At 35.5% G+C, this 17,373-nt stretch overlaps 1 protein-coding gene across 1 annotated transcript; it reads right to left on the minus strand.

Annotated features, from left to right (window-relative positions):
• Nucleotides 1–275: 275 nt before the first annotated feature.
• MS3_00010855 (uncharacterized protein) lies at nt 276–7,727 on the minus strand (the record flags this gene model as incomplete). The annotated part of the gene is made up of 11 exons (XM_051219262.1): nt 276–428; nt 479–607; nt 1,361–1,509; nt 2,961–3,029; nt 4,141–4,219; nt 4,926–4,990; nt 5,935–5,985; nt 6,995–7,087; nt 7,379–7,448; nt 7,506–7,595; nt 7,632–7,727. Coding segments are annotated over 11 exons (1,044 nt in total), but the record flags the coding sequence as incomplete, so codon positions are not given.
• Nucleotides 7,728–17,373: the final 9,646 nt, after the last annotated feature.

Genomic DNA, 17,373 nt, shown 5'->3' on the forward strand with positions numbered 1-17,373 from the left:
TGTCGACTAAAACGTCCAAGCCAGAAATACGATCACTAGTATGAAAGAGACGGCCTGTTGGGTAGCAAGAACAGCCGCCATCATTATTGTCCAGCCGGCCCGTCGCCCTTATCTTTCGTCGGACGTTACGTAAACAAGCATGAGAGTATAAATAGATTTATAAAGAAATTGTCCAATGTTATAATATTATAATTAAATACAGAGTTTTCTAATAAAATACAAATAGAAAAGCTTGGTCAAGGTAATAGAAGCAAGTTATAAGACGTCTTTGACGATCATAAATGACTTTTCTTCTTTTTATACAGACATGCATAAATACCAGAACCGATACAGACAGCAATGAAGGATACAACTAAAGAAATCACAATGTATGTGTACTGAAGTGATTTGTTCTGTTCATTGTCATTGACTATCTCGGTAATCATATTCTGAAGAAAAAGAATACAGTAGCATTTATTGCTAAATATCAAATACTTACCGAGTATTGATCAGTTCCTTCGGTGGTTTTCTTGCGATTTCCCGTAACCGGAACTTCAGTCATCCCCGAAGTCGTTTCAGTGTGTTTCACGGGTATTTGTGTGCTCAAATTGTTAACTTTGGAGCTTATCTGAATGAATAAATATCAAATAATACTATAATTAAATAATATTCACCATACATTAGTGTCAGAAGAGATTGACAGGAGAGCATTCGACATGGAGGTGCACGATTTACATTCGTGCAATCATTTAGGACATCTGCCATCGATTTGACAGTCAGTAAGTTATTTACACACTATCCTATAACTAATTGTCGTCTCACTTGTTTGGTGAAAATAGTATTCTGTATGTCACATCTAATCATAATCTAATTAGAAATCGATGAACTTATAATTGACGTCTTTCTTGAAGCAATTCATTCAGGTTACATGATTCTCAACAGAGAATCAGAAATCTTTGTTCTGGGCTTCAGCAATGAGAGTCTGTAAACTGACATGGTATACATGATATACAATTTTGAACAGATTACGGCTCTTCACTTTAACTGCTTTCATCGACATATCGTAACAATCCACACAGATATACAGTTTCACGTTGGATTTCTGAAATAGCCATACATTGAATGAGTTGAAAATGTTTTATGTTTTCAAACACAGATGGCAAGCGACGCTTCGATTCTTTGGTCCATCGCTCCCACGGAAAGAAAGATATCTGATTAAATATTGTCAACTTATACAAAGCTTTAATTCGGTCACTGAGGAAAGGATACAAGTCAGTCCATATTCATAGCAATAAGGTGTTTTTTTCGAGCAAATCCATTTACTCGTAATGTGGAATTAAGTGATATTGAAAATGATCTGTGAACGTTAATAAGTACTTACCTCAACATGACAATCAATTACTTTCATGCCATGAGTATCCTGATCATTACTATCAATGCATATATGAGTTCTTTCACACCAAATACATGTTGTATTCGGTGTTGTTGAGTTTTGACATAGTTCAGTTGAATTGTATTTTGGACACGTTTCTGTGAAATGAATAATGTGATTTCATTTCGAGTTATCAAATAAAACAGAGGAGAATTACAAAACATGTAACAATAACTTAATTATATAGTAGTGATTTCTGAAATAGATGACCATTTCAATCATTGGAAGATTGTCATCACTCTTATTTCATGACAGCATGTTTGAACCGAATGGATTTCTTTGAATATCCAGTATGGTTGATGAATTTCGACAGGTGAATTTGATGGATTTCAGTAAACTTTTCATGTAAAGACATGTGTATGCAGGATGCAGTCACTGATTTCAGCAAAGCATACTGCATTGAAATGAGGTTGTTGTACCGTTTCTTTCTACGACATCAGATTTATGATTGAAATCAGTGAAAGAAAAGTCAGTTGTTCTCAGACACAAATTTCTTTTTCAATTTTGTTGATTCAATCAATCATTGATCAATCGAGTGACACTGTTTTTCCAATCACCAATTACATTTTTCTTGAGAAGATTTCAATCGACCTACTATAATGGAAGATATCGATGAAAACGGCTGCATTCTAGTCCGTTGTACTGTCAAGTAATTCATCAGTCTAGTTGGATCAATGAAATTACAACGATGATAAAAGTGAAATTTTATTCGACGAGCATTGAAGGCATTCTGATCATTAGATCATGGAATGATTCTTTTAGTATTCAAAATGTTATTTCAATAATCTAACGCATTATGAACTGAAAAAAAATCATTTGTGGTTACCGAATGTACATAATTATGGTAACGAACATATTTTCATACTGTGAAATGAATTCTGAAAGTGCCTATGAGAAATTGTAATTTGAAGAAGTGACTTAACTATTCCCTCAGTTCATTGCATACGTATGACGAAGCGATGATTTTTCTTTTCGGGCAATCATTTACAAGGTAATCCTGATCTCATGGGGTGATTTTGCGATTTTAATGCCTTATGAAGTTTTGATATCACATGTACCAAAAGAAAAAACGGACTCTTCCTTGCTAGTTTATGCTTTTCCCTGGTTAGCGTTTTTTTAGCGAGTTAGTTTTCTACGGGATGGGGTCGCTAACCCCATGCTCAACCCTCCTCCTTTATCCGGGCTTGGAACCGGTAGTAGCCCCCGGAGGAACTCCAGGCGGAGTTCTCCCTCGTAAGTACACAATAAATAAATGACACTCAATATTTTACGAAATAATATCATCTCTTATATCGTTTTGTGAATATACTTTTGGGTAAATTTCATCAAAGTGAAAACTTAGTGTTAGATCAAAATGGGTCCTTAATAATTTTTAGTACCGGACAACGAATTGACGTGTAATTGCCAATGGTAAGTGAAAAGTCGTTTGAAACAGATGCTTAAATATCATTCAACAGATGACTTGAGTACCATATGAAAAGTTGATGTAACAAAATGATATATTGAAGTGTGAGAACAGTTCATGCTAATTGTGTAAGTTATAACATACTCCCGATGGCTTCATGCTCCACTAACGTGCCGCTTTTGATCCATTTTCCAGAAACAGATATTTCATATGCTATTATAGTAGTGTGAACAGAAAAAGACAATTAAATTCCTGATTTCTCTTCTAATGTATAACAAGTCTCTTGCGCCATTTAAGGAACGGTTAAAATAAAAAATACTAAAAACTCTCTCATTAAGAATTCAGTGGTGATCTTCCAACGTCCTCAGTAATTATGACATACAGCGCTCTCAAATTCGAGAGTAATCAATAATCAGTAGGCTTGTGAAATGTGCTACGCAGAAATCAGTCCAGGAACTTCAAAAAAACGTTTAACTGACTACAAATTGTTTCGAACTTCAAATGACAATCTGATAATATATAAATTTACGAACACAAAAAGAATGGTGGCTATTAATGAAATCACGGACGCGTGACATTTCGTTCTATTTGGGACTGTTAGCTGAATATACCTGCACCTCTGGGTTGATGTTCACCATGGAACACGAATCCAGTATTATTCGCTTCAAACGGCTTCCCGTTATACACTTAGTTACTCAATCCAGTTACATAATGGTTTGAGCAATCTGGCGAAGTCTTAATTCATTTGTGTATTGTTTATTGAATCTTTTCTTTGATGTTCGGGACTGCAATGGATTCCACTGTTAGCGACTAATGATATTTGCATAAAATGCTTGTGACTTAACACAAAATCGAGACAATCGTCACAGGGTACATGTACATCAACAAAAGATTGATCAATTGCAGCCAAAACTCCAATGCGTGAATTCAAACAAACAGTGCAAAAATGCAAGTTATCTTCACTGATTAGAGACTCGGCAATACATTTGAACCGATCAACTTATACCACTTAAGCAAACATCTAAGACATTTTCTCACATTCATTCATAAAACAATGTATCAAACCTAGTCACTTACACTCAATGTTCCTCATGAAACTCAGCTTCATCTTTCAACAACACATAATTATTTCAGTGAAGCATGTTGATTGAGCATTTTATAAAGGAAATAGCAGTTGGAAGTACCACTGTCTTATTTCTGTTTCATACAATGCCCACTTCATTTTGCATTGAGTGGTGGCATGACTGAGAACACTTACGGAACATTGATGATCCACTTTACCGTACATCAAAATGTTAGCAACATCAATGGAAATATTTCTTACGTGTGTCTTCAAAAGCTTCACACGTCAACCAAACTGAAATAGTCGACTTCCACTTGCTTTCGTTTATTTCTGTGGGAATCTAAAACGAAGAATTAGAAGTGTGAGTCATAATCTATCAACTCATAAACACCTATATCAGTACACACTCACCTTGAATTATTATGCCATCATTCAGATTACCTTATTCATAGACAACTAATAGCACTTACACTAAACGTACTTATTTTGTCAGTTTACTTCGAAGTATGTATCATCTAGTGTACATAGATATTCTGAATTATTTCAGGTGTCAACTTTAGTCACGTTTGATGAACTGTTCTTGCATCATGAAATCAGGTGACGTACTGCGAGATCAATATCTACGTTAATTGAGATGAAATGTGATCGTGGATAACTGCAAAGATGCTGTAATCAGAAGACTAAATAGTGAATGATTCGAACAGTCGATCTTCGGAAGATGAAATAAGGCTTGATAGATTATGAGTTTTTTCATGCAGTACTCTAACATATAATGTTTGCTATCGTTCGACAGGAACACAACATTGTTTCTAGTGATAGCGATTTTCTTCTAAACCTTCAATGTTTTTAACAAGTGTCAGAATAAGGTGTGTCATTAAAGCAATAATTAGTGTCAAATAGTCTGTTTGCACATGTCAGAATGGTGATCCTTTTCTGTCGTGTCCAATATATCTTGTTAGACTCGACAGCATTTATAAACATGAAATAACAAAATAGTTTGAAGTACCTGAAGCAAAATGATGCTTTAATTTTATGAAGCAACTTACGTCTTCATAATAGAATGATATCTTTCCATTGCGATCAATCAGATTGGTTATCTTGGCTGTAAACTCTACAGTGAGAAGACTATCAGCACTTAGGATTTAGGAGAAAAATAATGTGCAAGTTACTGTAAGATGTAACGCCGAATGTGCCATCTCATAAAGTGATCTGATTTCAGTGGATATTTACTGTGATATCACAAATGCTCATATCAGTTGAATTAGTTATAAATATATTCAAGTGAACGTCATGTGAATGAAACGAGCATGCATATATCAAAACGAATGTCAAATACCTGGTTTGTGAAGCTGTATTAGTATTGTACTATTATTGAAACAATAAATCGCCAAGTTTTTAATTAAGGTCTGACGGTCGAAGAGGTATTCACATATATGTAATACTTTCTAAAATTCCACTTGAAGCAATCAACTCCAAGCACATATTATCAAAGCTATGAGGTGTTTCTTACAATTGAGATTTGATAATTTAGTTGTTTGCGTACCATATGGATATTGCGAACGAGCAAATAACCGTGGTCTTAGTGTTTATGTGTTGTAGATGAGAAATGAATAGCTTTAAACATGTGGTCTCATCAATCTGTTAATTTGAATGAACAATATTTAGCAATGACTGTGAGATGCATGAATATGAAGATGAGTATAATGTATACAGAAATGGCTTTGTGCCAAACGTATAACACAATCCATCTATTTTCAATTGAATCTCTGAATTCCCCATTATGACTTCATTTATCCATGGAGGTCTGTTTACCGAATGCTAATTCTTGTATTTTCTAAATCACGTCAACTGATCTTCAAGTGCTAACCAGTATAATCAAATGGTGAGTAGATTTCACGCATAATTCTGTTCTTATTTTACAGAAATGGACCAAATTCTGACCTTCCCATTTTCCGAGAAGATATAAATAGCACAAACTGTGAGTCATCACAATGAGTAACGATGCAAGTGTATAGATTTCATATGCTATCAAACTGTAGTTAAATATTGACTTACTTGTATTATTATGTTCTACTACATAGAACCATCTGGCAGCGATGAAGTCCACTGAAATAATAAAAATCATGATAGATGTTTATTCATCTGCATAGAGAATATTTATCACTTACATGGGATATACGTTTCAACATAGCTCACCTTTTTATACAAGTTATCATCTTCATTCCGAGACTTGAATTAACTGGTGAAGTTAAATTGCCGATCAACAATAGTGGAGACGTGTCAAAGTATATTATCATATCAACGATATGATGTATGTTTCATGCCAATCAACCTAAAAGAATATTTCACATCCGCATAGTTTGTTCTAGAAGCACCTGACTGAGAAACGGATCTTTAATATCGACCCTTTAATACCCATGCAAAATCATTTTCTGAGATTCTGTAATTCATCAATTCTGATAACTGACCGAAATAACTGCAAATAACTTTGATGTTCTAGGTGTCCTGGTTCGACAAAATCACCCTGTATAGGCAGACTGTTCATGGGCGTTCATTGGTCAGCTGTTTCAGGGAACGCCTGGATTCAATGATCATAATCACACGAATTTGATTACAAAGATGAAGTTGAGTACTCGATGGTCAAAAGACGGCAACTCATAGGCATTAAACTCATTCCGATCAAGTAACTGTCAGAAACGTATTTGGGAAAATCAAATACAATATAATGATTGATAGGCTTCTTTATTCCAAACTGACTTCTCTCACAACATCGCTTATTGCTGCACATATGATTGGTTTGCTTCATTTAGTGCTACCAAAAAGTATCGTGTTGGTAAGATATCCTCTGCTTCATAGTTTTGACAAACTGAAGGGTATATAAATTTTACTCTGGTAATCACATTATTTTCAATCAACCAATGTGTGTTCTTTTTTAGATGAATCGCTGTTGTATTTACCATTTTTGATTGACAGTAATCAATATGTATTTTGAATACACGTTCTTGTACAAATGTCACACAAAAATAACAATCACTTTATACTGATCAACTCTTGTGTAAAAATCCAGTTGAAGGAAACGAAACAAAATATAACTGAATAATATATACGAACTCACTGTCATTCAAAATCTCAAATTCGGACTGAAAATCCTCTGGTATAGAATTTACGATTTGACCGAATTTGCCTACTCCGTACATACGTATAAGACCTGTAATTATTTAAGCAAAACATTCAAATTGATTGATGATTTTGCGGTGAATGATTGAAAGATTTTGAAATAAATTAAAGAACTAAATGAATGATTTGAACTGTATTTGATTTTTTGGAAGGCGTCACACCATTGATAATTTGAAAGAGAATAGAAACCGAAAACGTTTTACATTTGACGGGAAGCATAGAACTGGGTTTTTGAAGAAAATGAACCAAATTGAATCTGTGAAATGCAATGTGATCGAAATAACGAGTAACAATTTTGGTTCAAAGAAAAGCGTTGACTTACCAAAAGAGTAAATAACCAAACTTTTGACGTGTGTATCGTAATATTTAAACAGGAATTTTGGTGTAACAGTCTGAGAAGATGGAAATATATAGATTAGTATCTCTAATACAAAAGGAAGTCAACTCACTTGACCGTCACGAGTTTTGCTAAAACTGCCGTTCACAACTGGATGAGACTGAATATGACTGATTCTACGTAAATAAGAATAGTGAAGAGACTGAGTGTGCATATAACAATCTGACTGATTACTTACATATTGATATGATTCATTTTCAAAAATTACTTTTTCAAGGTGCTGATATTTAGGTTGTTTACAAATGTCTCCGCAGTCGAAGCATTTGGAAAACAAGATCAACGTCAAAAACAATCGTATCACCAGATCACATGAAAAGATGTGTCTAAAATGGTTCAAATAAACAAAAGAATGTTATATCATTTAATCAAATTTCAATTTGTGCGATACACCTGTTTCCTTCGTGTGTTCAGCTAACACTCACCTCATCTTCTCCTTCAATGTAGTATATCAAATTCAACTGGCACTTGTCAGATTTATATAGACTTTTTAGGTGTTTGGCATTTTTCTGAATCGATGATTCAAAGTGGCCAATGAGAAGATCAAATCTGAACAGTTAACTTACAGTTTAAAATGTGTGCTCATTACTCTGTAAACAAATAGTTTGTTAATTAGTAGTCAACTAAGCGATTTTTTCCGTTGATTGGTTAAAATCAAAGCAGAGCGGACTATTAAGCTTGAACGTCAAAAATTGCAGTTTATCCTTGAATTAAAATTTAATAATAAGACTCTTTTGGACGATTTGATCATCGTTCATTTTGAAATCGTAACTTCTGGAGAAAGCCAAATTCATTCTATTTGACAGCCACATTATACCACTGAATAATAAAAACCGTGCATTGTAAATTTGCTAAGAGTGACTGTAAGGTGGTTGTTTAAAATCGCACGACCTTGAATCCTACATATTTTCGTTTTGAATCCCTCATAGCACGACACGATAATAACCACTCATAAACACACTGTTACACAAATATGTGGCTCGTTTTAAATTGTCTGTTGTTATGATAAACACGCACAAGTGAATTTATTCACTACATTTATAGATCACAGTTATATTTTCATTATATCCTTTATCTGGATATACAGCTCGAATTATAATAAATATTATTGGAATTATTAATTACAAAAATGCTCTCGCATCATTACCTAGCTCGTCATATTTCGTTGTAAGCACGGTCAACGCTATAATGGAATTCAGACTACCAGTGTATGCGGCCAATAACACAAAGGACTGCTTTGCACAAGTAGAAGCACAGTTCAAATCTCAGGAAATCCTTTCTCAAGCAACAAAATATACATTTGTAATGAGCGCCATCTCCGACTTGATTGGCCAAGTGCCGGAACTACGAACATATGATAAACCAAAAGCAGCAGTAATACATCGTCCATCAGACTCTGATGAAAACAGACTACACCAACTGTTGACAGCATATGACCTGAGAACTGGAAACCGTAGCAACGTTCGCGACACATGAAGTAAGTAGCTGGCACATATAAATTAAATGAAGCTCCACTGCAACAAATGTGGCTACAACGCTTACCACATAGTGTCAGAAATATTCTTGGTGTGTCGTGGAATTCAATGACTGTGGAAGATTTGGCACGTATGGCCGACAAAATAACGGAGATCTATTCAATTAGCCACAGTGTGAACATGATACAACCTGTTGGCAGAGCATAATCACATTACAACTACAGTTAACTGAGATGTCAAATAAGCTGGCATCATTACAGGCAACCAAAGCAACAGTTCAATGCAAGCGATCCAGGTCGATGTCCAGAATGAAATCCCTCTCAAACCAACGTTTTACATCACCGTAGCGGATTACAGGAATTTCTTGGTACCACCAGAAATATGATACAAAGGCGCGGCACCGCACAATACCGTACACATTCACAAAACCCAGTAATAAAGATTAGGACAACGAGCCGGATAGACAGTAATGACGGCGACTGTTCCTGCCACGCAACAAGCCGTCTCTTTCATACAAGTGATCGTATTTCTGGCTTCAACGTTTTAGTCGACACAGTAACAGAAATCAGCACTATCCCACTCGAGCTATCACGATGGCAGCACACCTCAAACAGCTAAGTGTCAAATATATTAGATCAACCGGAGATAGGACTCGGTACAGATTAGAGAGCCAAGTTTGTAGAATTTGTCAATGAAGACCTTATGTATCGGTTCAACCGCTCGGATACTATAAATCTCACAACTGGTGGTGTTATCATTTGCATATTAATGGATGTTCCTGTCTACTGACCTTAATTTCTTTCATGTCCACCAGGGGATTAAAGGAATTATGAAAGTCAGCTCCAATTAGTGGTTTTTCAATTTTCCGGCCGTGAAAATCCACGTGAAACATCGACGGAGTCCAAGGTCTTAAATCAAAGACTGCTCTCCATAGGTCATGATAACTGTTTGTTTGGGCGCCTGGAGTGACACTCAGCTGTTTCAGGTGTGTTGCCATCGTGATAGCTCGAGTGGGGCAGTGCTGATTTCTGCTTCTGTGTCGACTAAAACGTCCAAGCCAGAAATACGATCACTAGTATGAAAGAGACGGCCTGTTGGGTAGCAAGAACAGCCGCCATCATTATTGTCCAGCCGGCCCGTCGCCCTTATCTTTCGTCGGACGTTACGTAAACAAGCATGAGAGTATAAATAGATTTATAAAGAAATTGTCCAATGTTATAATATTATAATTAAATACAGAGTTTTCTAATAAAATACAAATAGAAAAGCTTGGTCAAGGTAATAGAAGCAAGTTATAAGACGTCTTTGACGATCATAAATGACTTTTCTTCTTTTTATACAGACATGCATAAATACCAGAACCGATACAGACAGCAATGAAGGATACAACTAAAGAAATCACAATGTATGTGTACTGAAGTGATTTGTTCTGTTCATTGTCATTGACTATCTCGGTAATCATATTCTGAAGAAAAAGAATACAGTAGCATTTATTGCTAAATATCAAATACTTACCGAGTATTGATCAGTTCCTTCGGTGGTTTTCTTGCGATTTCCCGTAACCGGAACTTCAGTCATCCCCGAAGTCGTTTCAGTGTGTTTCACGGGTATTTGTGTGCTCAAATTGTTAACTTTGGAGCTTATCTGAATGAATAAATATCAAATAATACTATAATTAAATAATAAAAGTCTAGCCTTCGACAATTGACACTTTGACCCTAATCAAGTCCAGTTAACCTTCCGATCGTCCTCGATTGACTGTCTTGCTACTTACCATTGGCTCTCCATCTCATATTTAATTACGGTAAATAATATAATATGACAAATAATATAAAAGTATATATCCTGGGTGTTAAGTTTGCCTTACATTGTTCCTATTCGCTCCCTTTTCACTCCTTTGTATATTGTTTTATACTAGTTATTTACATTCGGTAAGCAGTTGTATTCTCAACAATGTTTACACTTATGTTGTAACGCAAGTTGTACAGTAATATTCTGAAATGTTCACTTATACTTGAAACGTTTATTGTACCTTTAATTGTATTTATCACTATAATTACTGTACTTTAGTCACTGCAGCTGTTATCAACAGTTTTGTGCATTTGTTTAAACTCAACGGTTTCCATAATGTTTTGCACTTCGTCCGGGTTTCGGTTGTTCATAAACTGTCATCAAATTTAGACACAGATATCAGCTGTCCTTTGTACTATCGAAGCGCTTCCATTTCATACTTGAAGGACGCGTTTAAATGCCACAGACACGTCACGAGTTGAGAACTGTTAAATCTGTGGAAGCGTGTAGGTCACCCGATTGTGAGCCACGCTATTGTAGACAAATCGTTGTTTGGGAACTTCTGTTTCGCGCGTATCTCAACCGGGTGACCTAGACGCTTCGACAGATTTAACACTGGGTTTATTAAACAAAAGATTATTAGTAGACTAATGGATTGTGATTCTCTTATATTTTCCTATTTCTAAGCTTTAGTTTGATCCATGAATTGTTTCCATCAGAATTATTATTATTCCTGATTTATCATTAATTAACTATTTTTTAATTACTCCGTTCTTGTGCTTCATACGACTGAGCTGTGTGCACATTGTGATTCCTTGGCTGTATTGGTGTGTGATCTGATATTTCAAGTAAATTTTGTTGTGAGTTTCAATTCATGATTGCATTGAGTACAGCAGAGATCTGATCTCTTTTCACTTTATTGTTCACTGTGTTAAAAACAAAACTTAAGATCTTAATTGTCTTTCAATGAGATCAACAGACAAAAACAAAGTTACTATTCTTAACTATTTTGGTGCTTGAATAATTGTTGTACGCTTTCTTGAATTCTTTAAAAGCTGGAAGAAACACACTTCATTCAATCAGTCTTCAACAGTGATTTTCCATAGAGTTCTAGAAAGACGATGGACAATCTGTCACACTCTGAATGGATACTGATGTCATTACCAAATTTAACACGTTTCCAGAAACTTACATTAAACTAACATGGATCAATTAGATCATGTTTACTACACAGGAACTAAAATTTGAGAGTGAAACATCATTCATATTGTACACTTTTCGTCTTCATTTTTAGGCTTTATTCTTCATATGTACCAGATAAAATTCCTGAGTTTATAATTCATGAGTCAAAAGTGAGCGAGTTGATAATTTTCCCTTGGGATGAGAAATAGAACTAAGGTGTTTTCGATAGTTCGGTTAATCGAACCGACGTTCCTACGGAAGTCGATTCTAGGAGGAAGCCAATGTAACAGCTTAGATTGGTTGGTTAAGAGTTGACCCCAAACAACCAAGTATATGCCAAAACAGTATTGTTCAAGTATTCATTCACTTCCTTGTTTTGTATAAGCGTTATATTCCCTATTATCTTATATTGAATGTTGAGAGCCTTTGTTTGTCTGAACAGATAATACCACGCTCCACTGTGACCGCGCTAAGATCGAAATAAATACCTATTCACTACTTGTCTGGTTTCTCCTATCAAAAGCGCGAGGGTTACCTTAAGGCACGAAAGTTTCACACCTTCTCCTTTCTCTCCATTTGAGAAGCCAGTAACAAGCTTTAACTAATAATGTCTTAAGAAAGCAGACGTAACTTGCAAACAGACATACTAGGCCATATCAAATTATAAAATGGAAAATATACATGAATCAGTTGGAAGGTGGTTATGATTGTAGTAGGCCGTAAATAATAGGCTGAAAAGTGATTACGGAATGGTGAATAGGATAATAATATTGAGTGAGTTATTCGAAAGATCATGTTGAATGAAGTCATTCTCTATATGTATCTATATAATCTGAACACTTGATAAGTATACAATAGAGTTATAGTCGATGAACATTCGAAGAAATGAGCTTCTGTTCTGTTAACGCTTTTCATTCGATTATCACAAACAATCAAATTAGGCATAGAAATTCACGATTTATTTTCATAACTAAAGAGAGGTGATGCCTACCCACGATTCATTTATGTTTATTCGATCGCAAACGCCTTGGTATCAAGATAGTTTAAGTTGAATTGCTCTTCTGCTAAAGATAAAACATTATTCGGTTTTGATCTCATCTCAGAGTCTATATACGCTATATATCTTCACAGATTTCAGTTACTTGCAATGATATCTACTTAAAGTATCCATGTATTTTGTCATTGTCAACTGATACATCTTTTCTCTATATCTTTAAACAGTGTGATAAATGAAAGATTGCATTACATCAGAGGGTTGTGTAATGATAGAAATATTAATGATGATTCCCAAATTCTTTGGAATTACATCAGAATGACGTTGATCACATTGTCATATGTTGAAAGTATCGATTGAAGACAAATCTTTTTTGATTTCGTAAACATGAAATTCAAAAACTGTGTTCCATACACATAATTCCCTGTGCAGGTCATCCATGTCATATGTGATGCTATTGCTCATCGGAAACAATAGAGCATGGTCGTAAAATATTTCTGAGGAATCCCATTCTTGGACGGAACGGACGTTCACTGCTTCCAGTTTTTCATTGTTCAACTAACATTATTCGATTCATCATCTTAATTAGTTGCAATACCTGCAATATAAGTAGAATTAGTATTGGTGGAAGTAATTGATGATTAGGAATCTTTGAATCGTAGTATGAACTAAGATTCTGAGAATCTACGCAGTTCAACAAAGAAGAAATAGATAAGCACTAACGAATGTATTGTATTTGGAATTCGAATCAAGCAAGCAATCAAGTACAAAAAGGATCCTTAGTTCACACAAACAGCACAAAGTAGTAAAAATAAAGGTAGAATAGTGTATGATTAAAGTGTGTGTGTGTGTTTTACTTCTATGAACAGAAGAATATAGTATTGTTCAAGAATTGAAAGTAGAATTCAGACGGATAATGGCGGAAGGGAGAGAAAAGAGGAGAGAAAATAAAACGGTTAGCAACTAAAATAAGAACGGAAATGGAGGGATGATGGTGTTTGTGAAAAACAATTAAAGAAAGTTAGGCAAATTATTTACATCATGTACTTTTTACACATTTCAGTTATGCAGTATGTGTATTGGCATAACTTAATAAATCCGTTTACTATTATCTACTCTATATTATTAACAGATGTAGTAGTGGTAGTGTTGATAGTGATGGATTGTCCGGTAGTTGTTAATGTGATGCAGATAGTATAATGCGTAGTAATATGTTATTAGGCATTTCAGAATCTGTAGTAGTGTGAGTGTAGAATTATGGTCTACTATGATATTAGTAGTAGTGATCTAATAATAGACATGAACCTCAAATTTTAGATTTGTTATGATGTAACTGAAATCTGTGAAGATATATAGCGTATATAGACTCTGAGATGAGATCAAAACCGAATAATGTTTTATCTTTAGCAGAAGAGCAATTCAACTTAAACTATCTTGATACCAAGGCGTTTGCGATCGAATAAACATAAATGAATCGTGGGTAGGCATCACCTCTCTTTAGTTATGAAAATAAATCGTGAATTTCTATGCCTAATTTGATTGTTTGTGATAATCGAATGAAAATTGATAACAGAACGGAAGCTCATTTCTTCGAATGTTCATCGACTATAACTCTATTGTATACTTATCAAGTGTTCAGATTATATAGATACATATAGAGAATGACTTCATTCAACATGATCTTTCGAATAACTCACTCAATATTGTTATCCTATTCACCATTCCGTAATCACTTTTCAGCCTATTATTTACGGCCTACTACAATCATAACCACCTTCCAACTGATTCATGTATATTTTCCATTTTATAATTTGATATGGCCTAGTATGTCTGTTTGCAAGTTACGTCTGCTTTCTTAAGACATTATTAGTTAAAGCTTGTTACTGGCTTCTCAAATGGAGAGAAAGGAGAAGGTGTGAAACTTTCGTGCCTTAAGGTAACCCTCGCGCTTTTGATAGGAGAAACCAGACAAGTAGTGAATAGGTATTTATTTCGATCTTAGCGCGGTCACAGTGGAGCGTGGTATTATCTGTTCAGACAAACAAAGGCTCTCAACATTCAATATAAGATAATAGGGAATATAACGCTTATACAAAACAAGGAAGTGAATGAATACTTGAACAATACTGTTTTGGCATATACTTGGTTGTTTGGGGTCAACTCTTAACCAACCAATCTAAGCTGTTACATTGGCTTCCTCCTAGAATCGACTTCCGTAGGAACGTCGGTTCGATTAACCGAACTATCGAAAACACCTTAGTTCTATTTCTCATCCCAAGGGAAAATTATCAACTCGCTCACTTTTGACTTACAATCAGTGACGAATGACGCTGCCAATGATAGTCCACGGATGTGTCTTCATTTACTAGCTAGTCATCTTATTTTGTAGCATGTGATTTCTTCTACAACTATCGCTGACGGTTTACTGCGTGCTTTCAAGAGAACGTGTGAGAATGTGGAATAAGAATATTTGAGGAAGTGCCGCGAGCGGGCTACCCAACACCATGTTGGTGAGGTACGATTTTTCCATGCTCAGACCGGATATCAGGTGTTTACTCACCTGCCTCTTGAGTCGCCCTCAAGTAAAATATAAAGAAGAATCTAATTCAAAGGTAATGGTGAAAATCAAGCAAACCTGTAGAACTGCTCCACTGCCTGCATAAAATAATAAGATACAAAATGGAAATACATAAATGCAATTGATAATTGTTCGGTTCCATGTAAGTGCTTGGCCTCCAGAACGGATTGGTATTCTGGAAGGAAATAGACATAGTGTAGATACCTTGTGCACGAAAAGCCGTGAAAAAAACTCTTTTGTAATGCATATATGTAAAAGGGTGAACTTGCTAGAAGTTGGACTCTTTAACAAAATCGATCAAACGCGTGACCTTGAGCCTGTGATGACCGCGTTTTACAACTAGGTGCGTAACCAAGGGTGGGCAGCGCTCCAGGGGTATCGCGACACTTTTTTGCGCTACTTTTTCATTTCTGCTTTGTGCACGACCAAATTTTGAAATTATTTAAGAATAAATTTGAAAGTCTATTTTCCGTTTTCATAAATAAGTGAAAAGGTGTTTTTCCATTTTGCGTTACATGGTATCGCGAAGTCCTTGAAAATTCATTATTTTGTCATTCGCGTTTCGAAATAGGGACATGTTATACGATCAGGTTACACCGCACCCAAATGTATGGAAAGCTAACATGTCAGCCATTCAGGAATGCGCTGCTAAGACAGATTGGTTAGTAGATACTAGCATATCAGTTGAAGAAGCATGGTCTGTATTTAAAGGTAAATTTAGGCTAGTTACGCCCCCGTTCATACCATACCTGGTACCGCGAAGACCGAATAATAGTCCATCATGGATAACTAAAACGGTCAGGAAACTCCTTAGAAAAAGGAAGAATTGTAACAGCTTAGGTTGGTTGGTTAAGAGTTGACCCCAAACAACCAAGTATATGCCAAAACAGTATTGTTCAAGTATTCATTCACTTCCTTGTTTTGTATAAGCGTTATATTCCCTATTATCTTATATTGAATGTTGAGAGCCTTTGTTTGTCTGAACAGATAATACCACGCTCCACTGTGACCGCGCTAAGATCGAAATAAAGACCTATTCACTACTTGTCTGGTTTCTTCTATCAATAGCACGAAGGTTATTTTAAGGCATGAAATTGGTGAGCCCTTATCGAACACAAATTTAACCTCATGTCTGTTATTAACATTTTTTACTTACTCGTAAAAGTAGACCTGATTATCCGTAAACTAATTTGAGTATATAACTAGTTTATTCCGTATTATCTTAAGTTATTCGTGTTATAGTAACCATTTTTCGTGCCAACTTTATTGCTATATTTGTCACATACCGCATGTCAGACTCAATAGAAACCCATAATCTGGAGGATTTGTCACCAGTGGAGATAGACACTGTTATGACTACGACATCCCCACTTCCAGAATTTGATCGTAGTGATCCTGAGTTGTGGTTTGCTCTAATAGAGCATTGTTTCACGAGACATAATATCAAATCTGAAGGGATTCGTTATAGAGACTTGTGTTCTATCCTTCCTCCTTCAGTCGCCAAAGAAGTCCGTGACTTGATTTTAGGTCCACCATCACCACAACCATACACCATCTTAAGACGAGAGATAATGAACCGTTTATAATTATCAGATAGTCAAAGAATCCTAAGACTTTTTCAAGGTGAAACACTAGGTGATCGGTCGCCGTCACAGTTTTTACGTCACCTCCAAGTTTTAGTGGGTGATAACACAGTGGGTGAAGCAGTCCTAAAACAAGGATGGATACAAGCTCTCCCATGCTACGTCCAACACTGTTTGGATGCACAAGATCCTGAAACCTCATTGTCTCATTTAGCGCGTAAAGCCGACAGAATAATGGAAAGAGGTCCCCCAACTGGATCAGGCACAATTAATCACACACAAAAAGAAGAATCAGCAAAAGACCCCGTCATAGAAGGACT

Source organism: Schistosoma haematobium, chromosome 2 (assembly GCF_000699445.3).
Source record: "Schistosoma haematobium chromosome 2, whole genome shotgun sequence".
Lineage (NCBI taxonomy): Eukaryota > Metazoa > Platyhelminthes > Trematoda > Strigeidida > Schistosomatidae > Schistosoma > Schistosoma haematobium.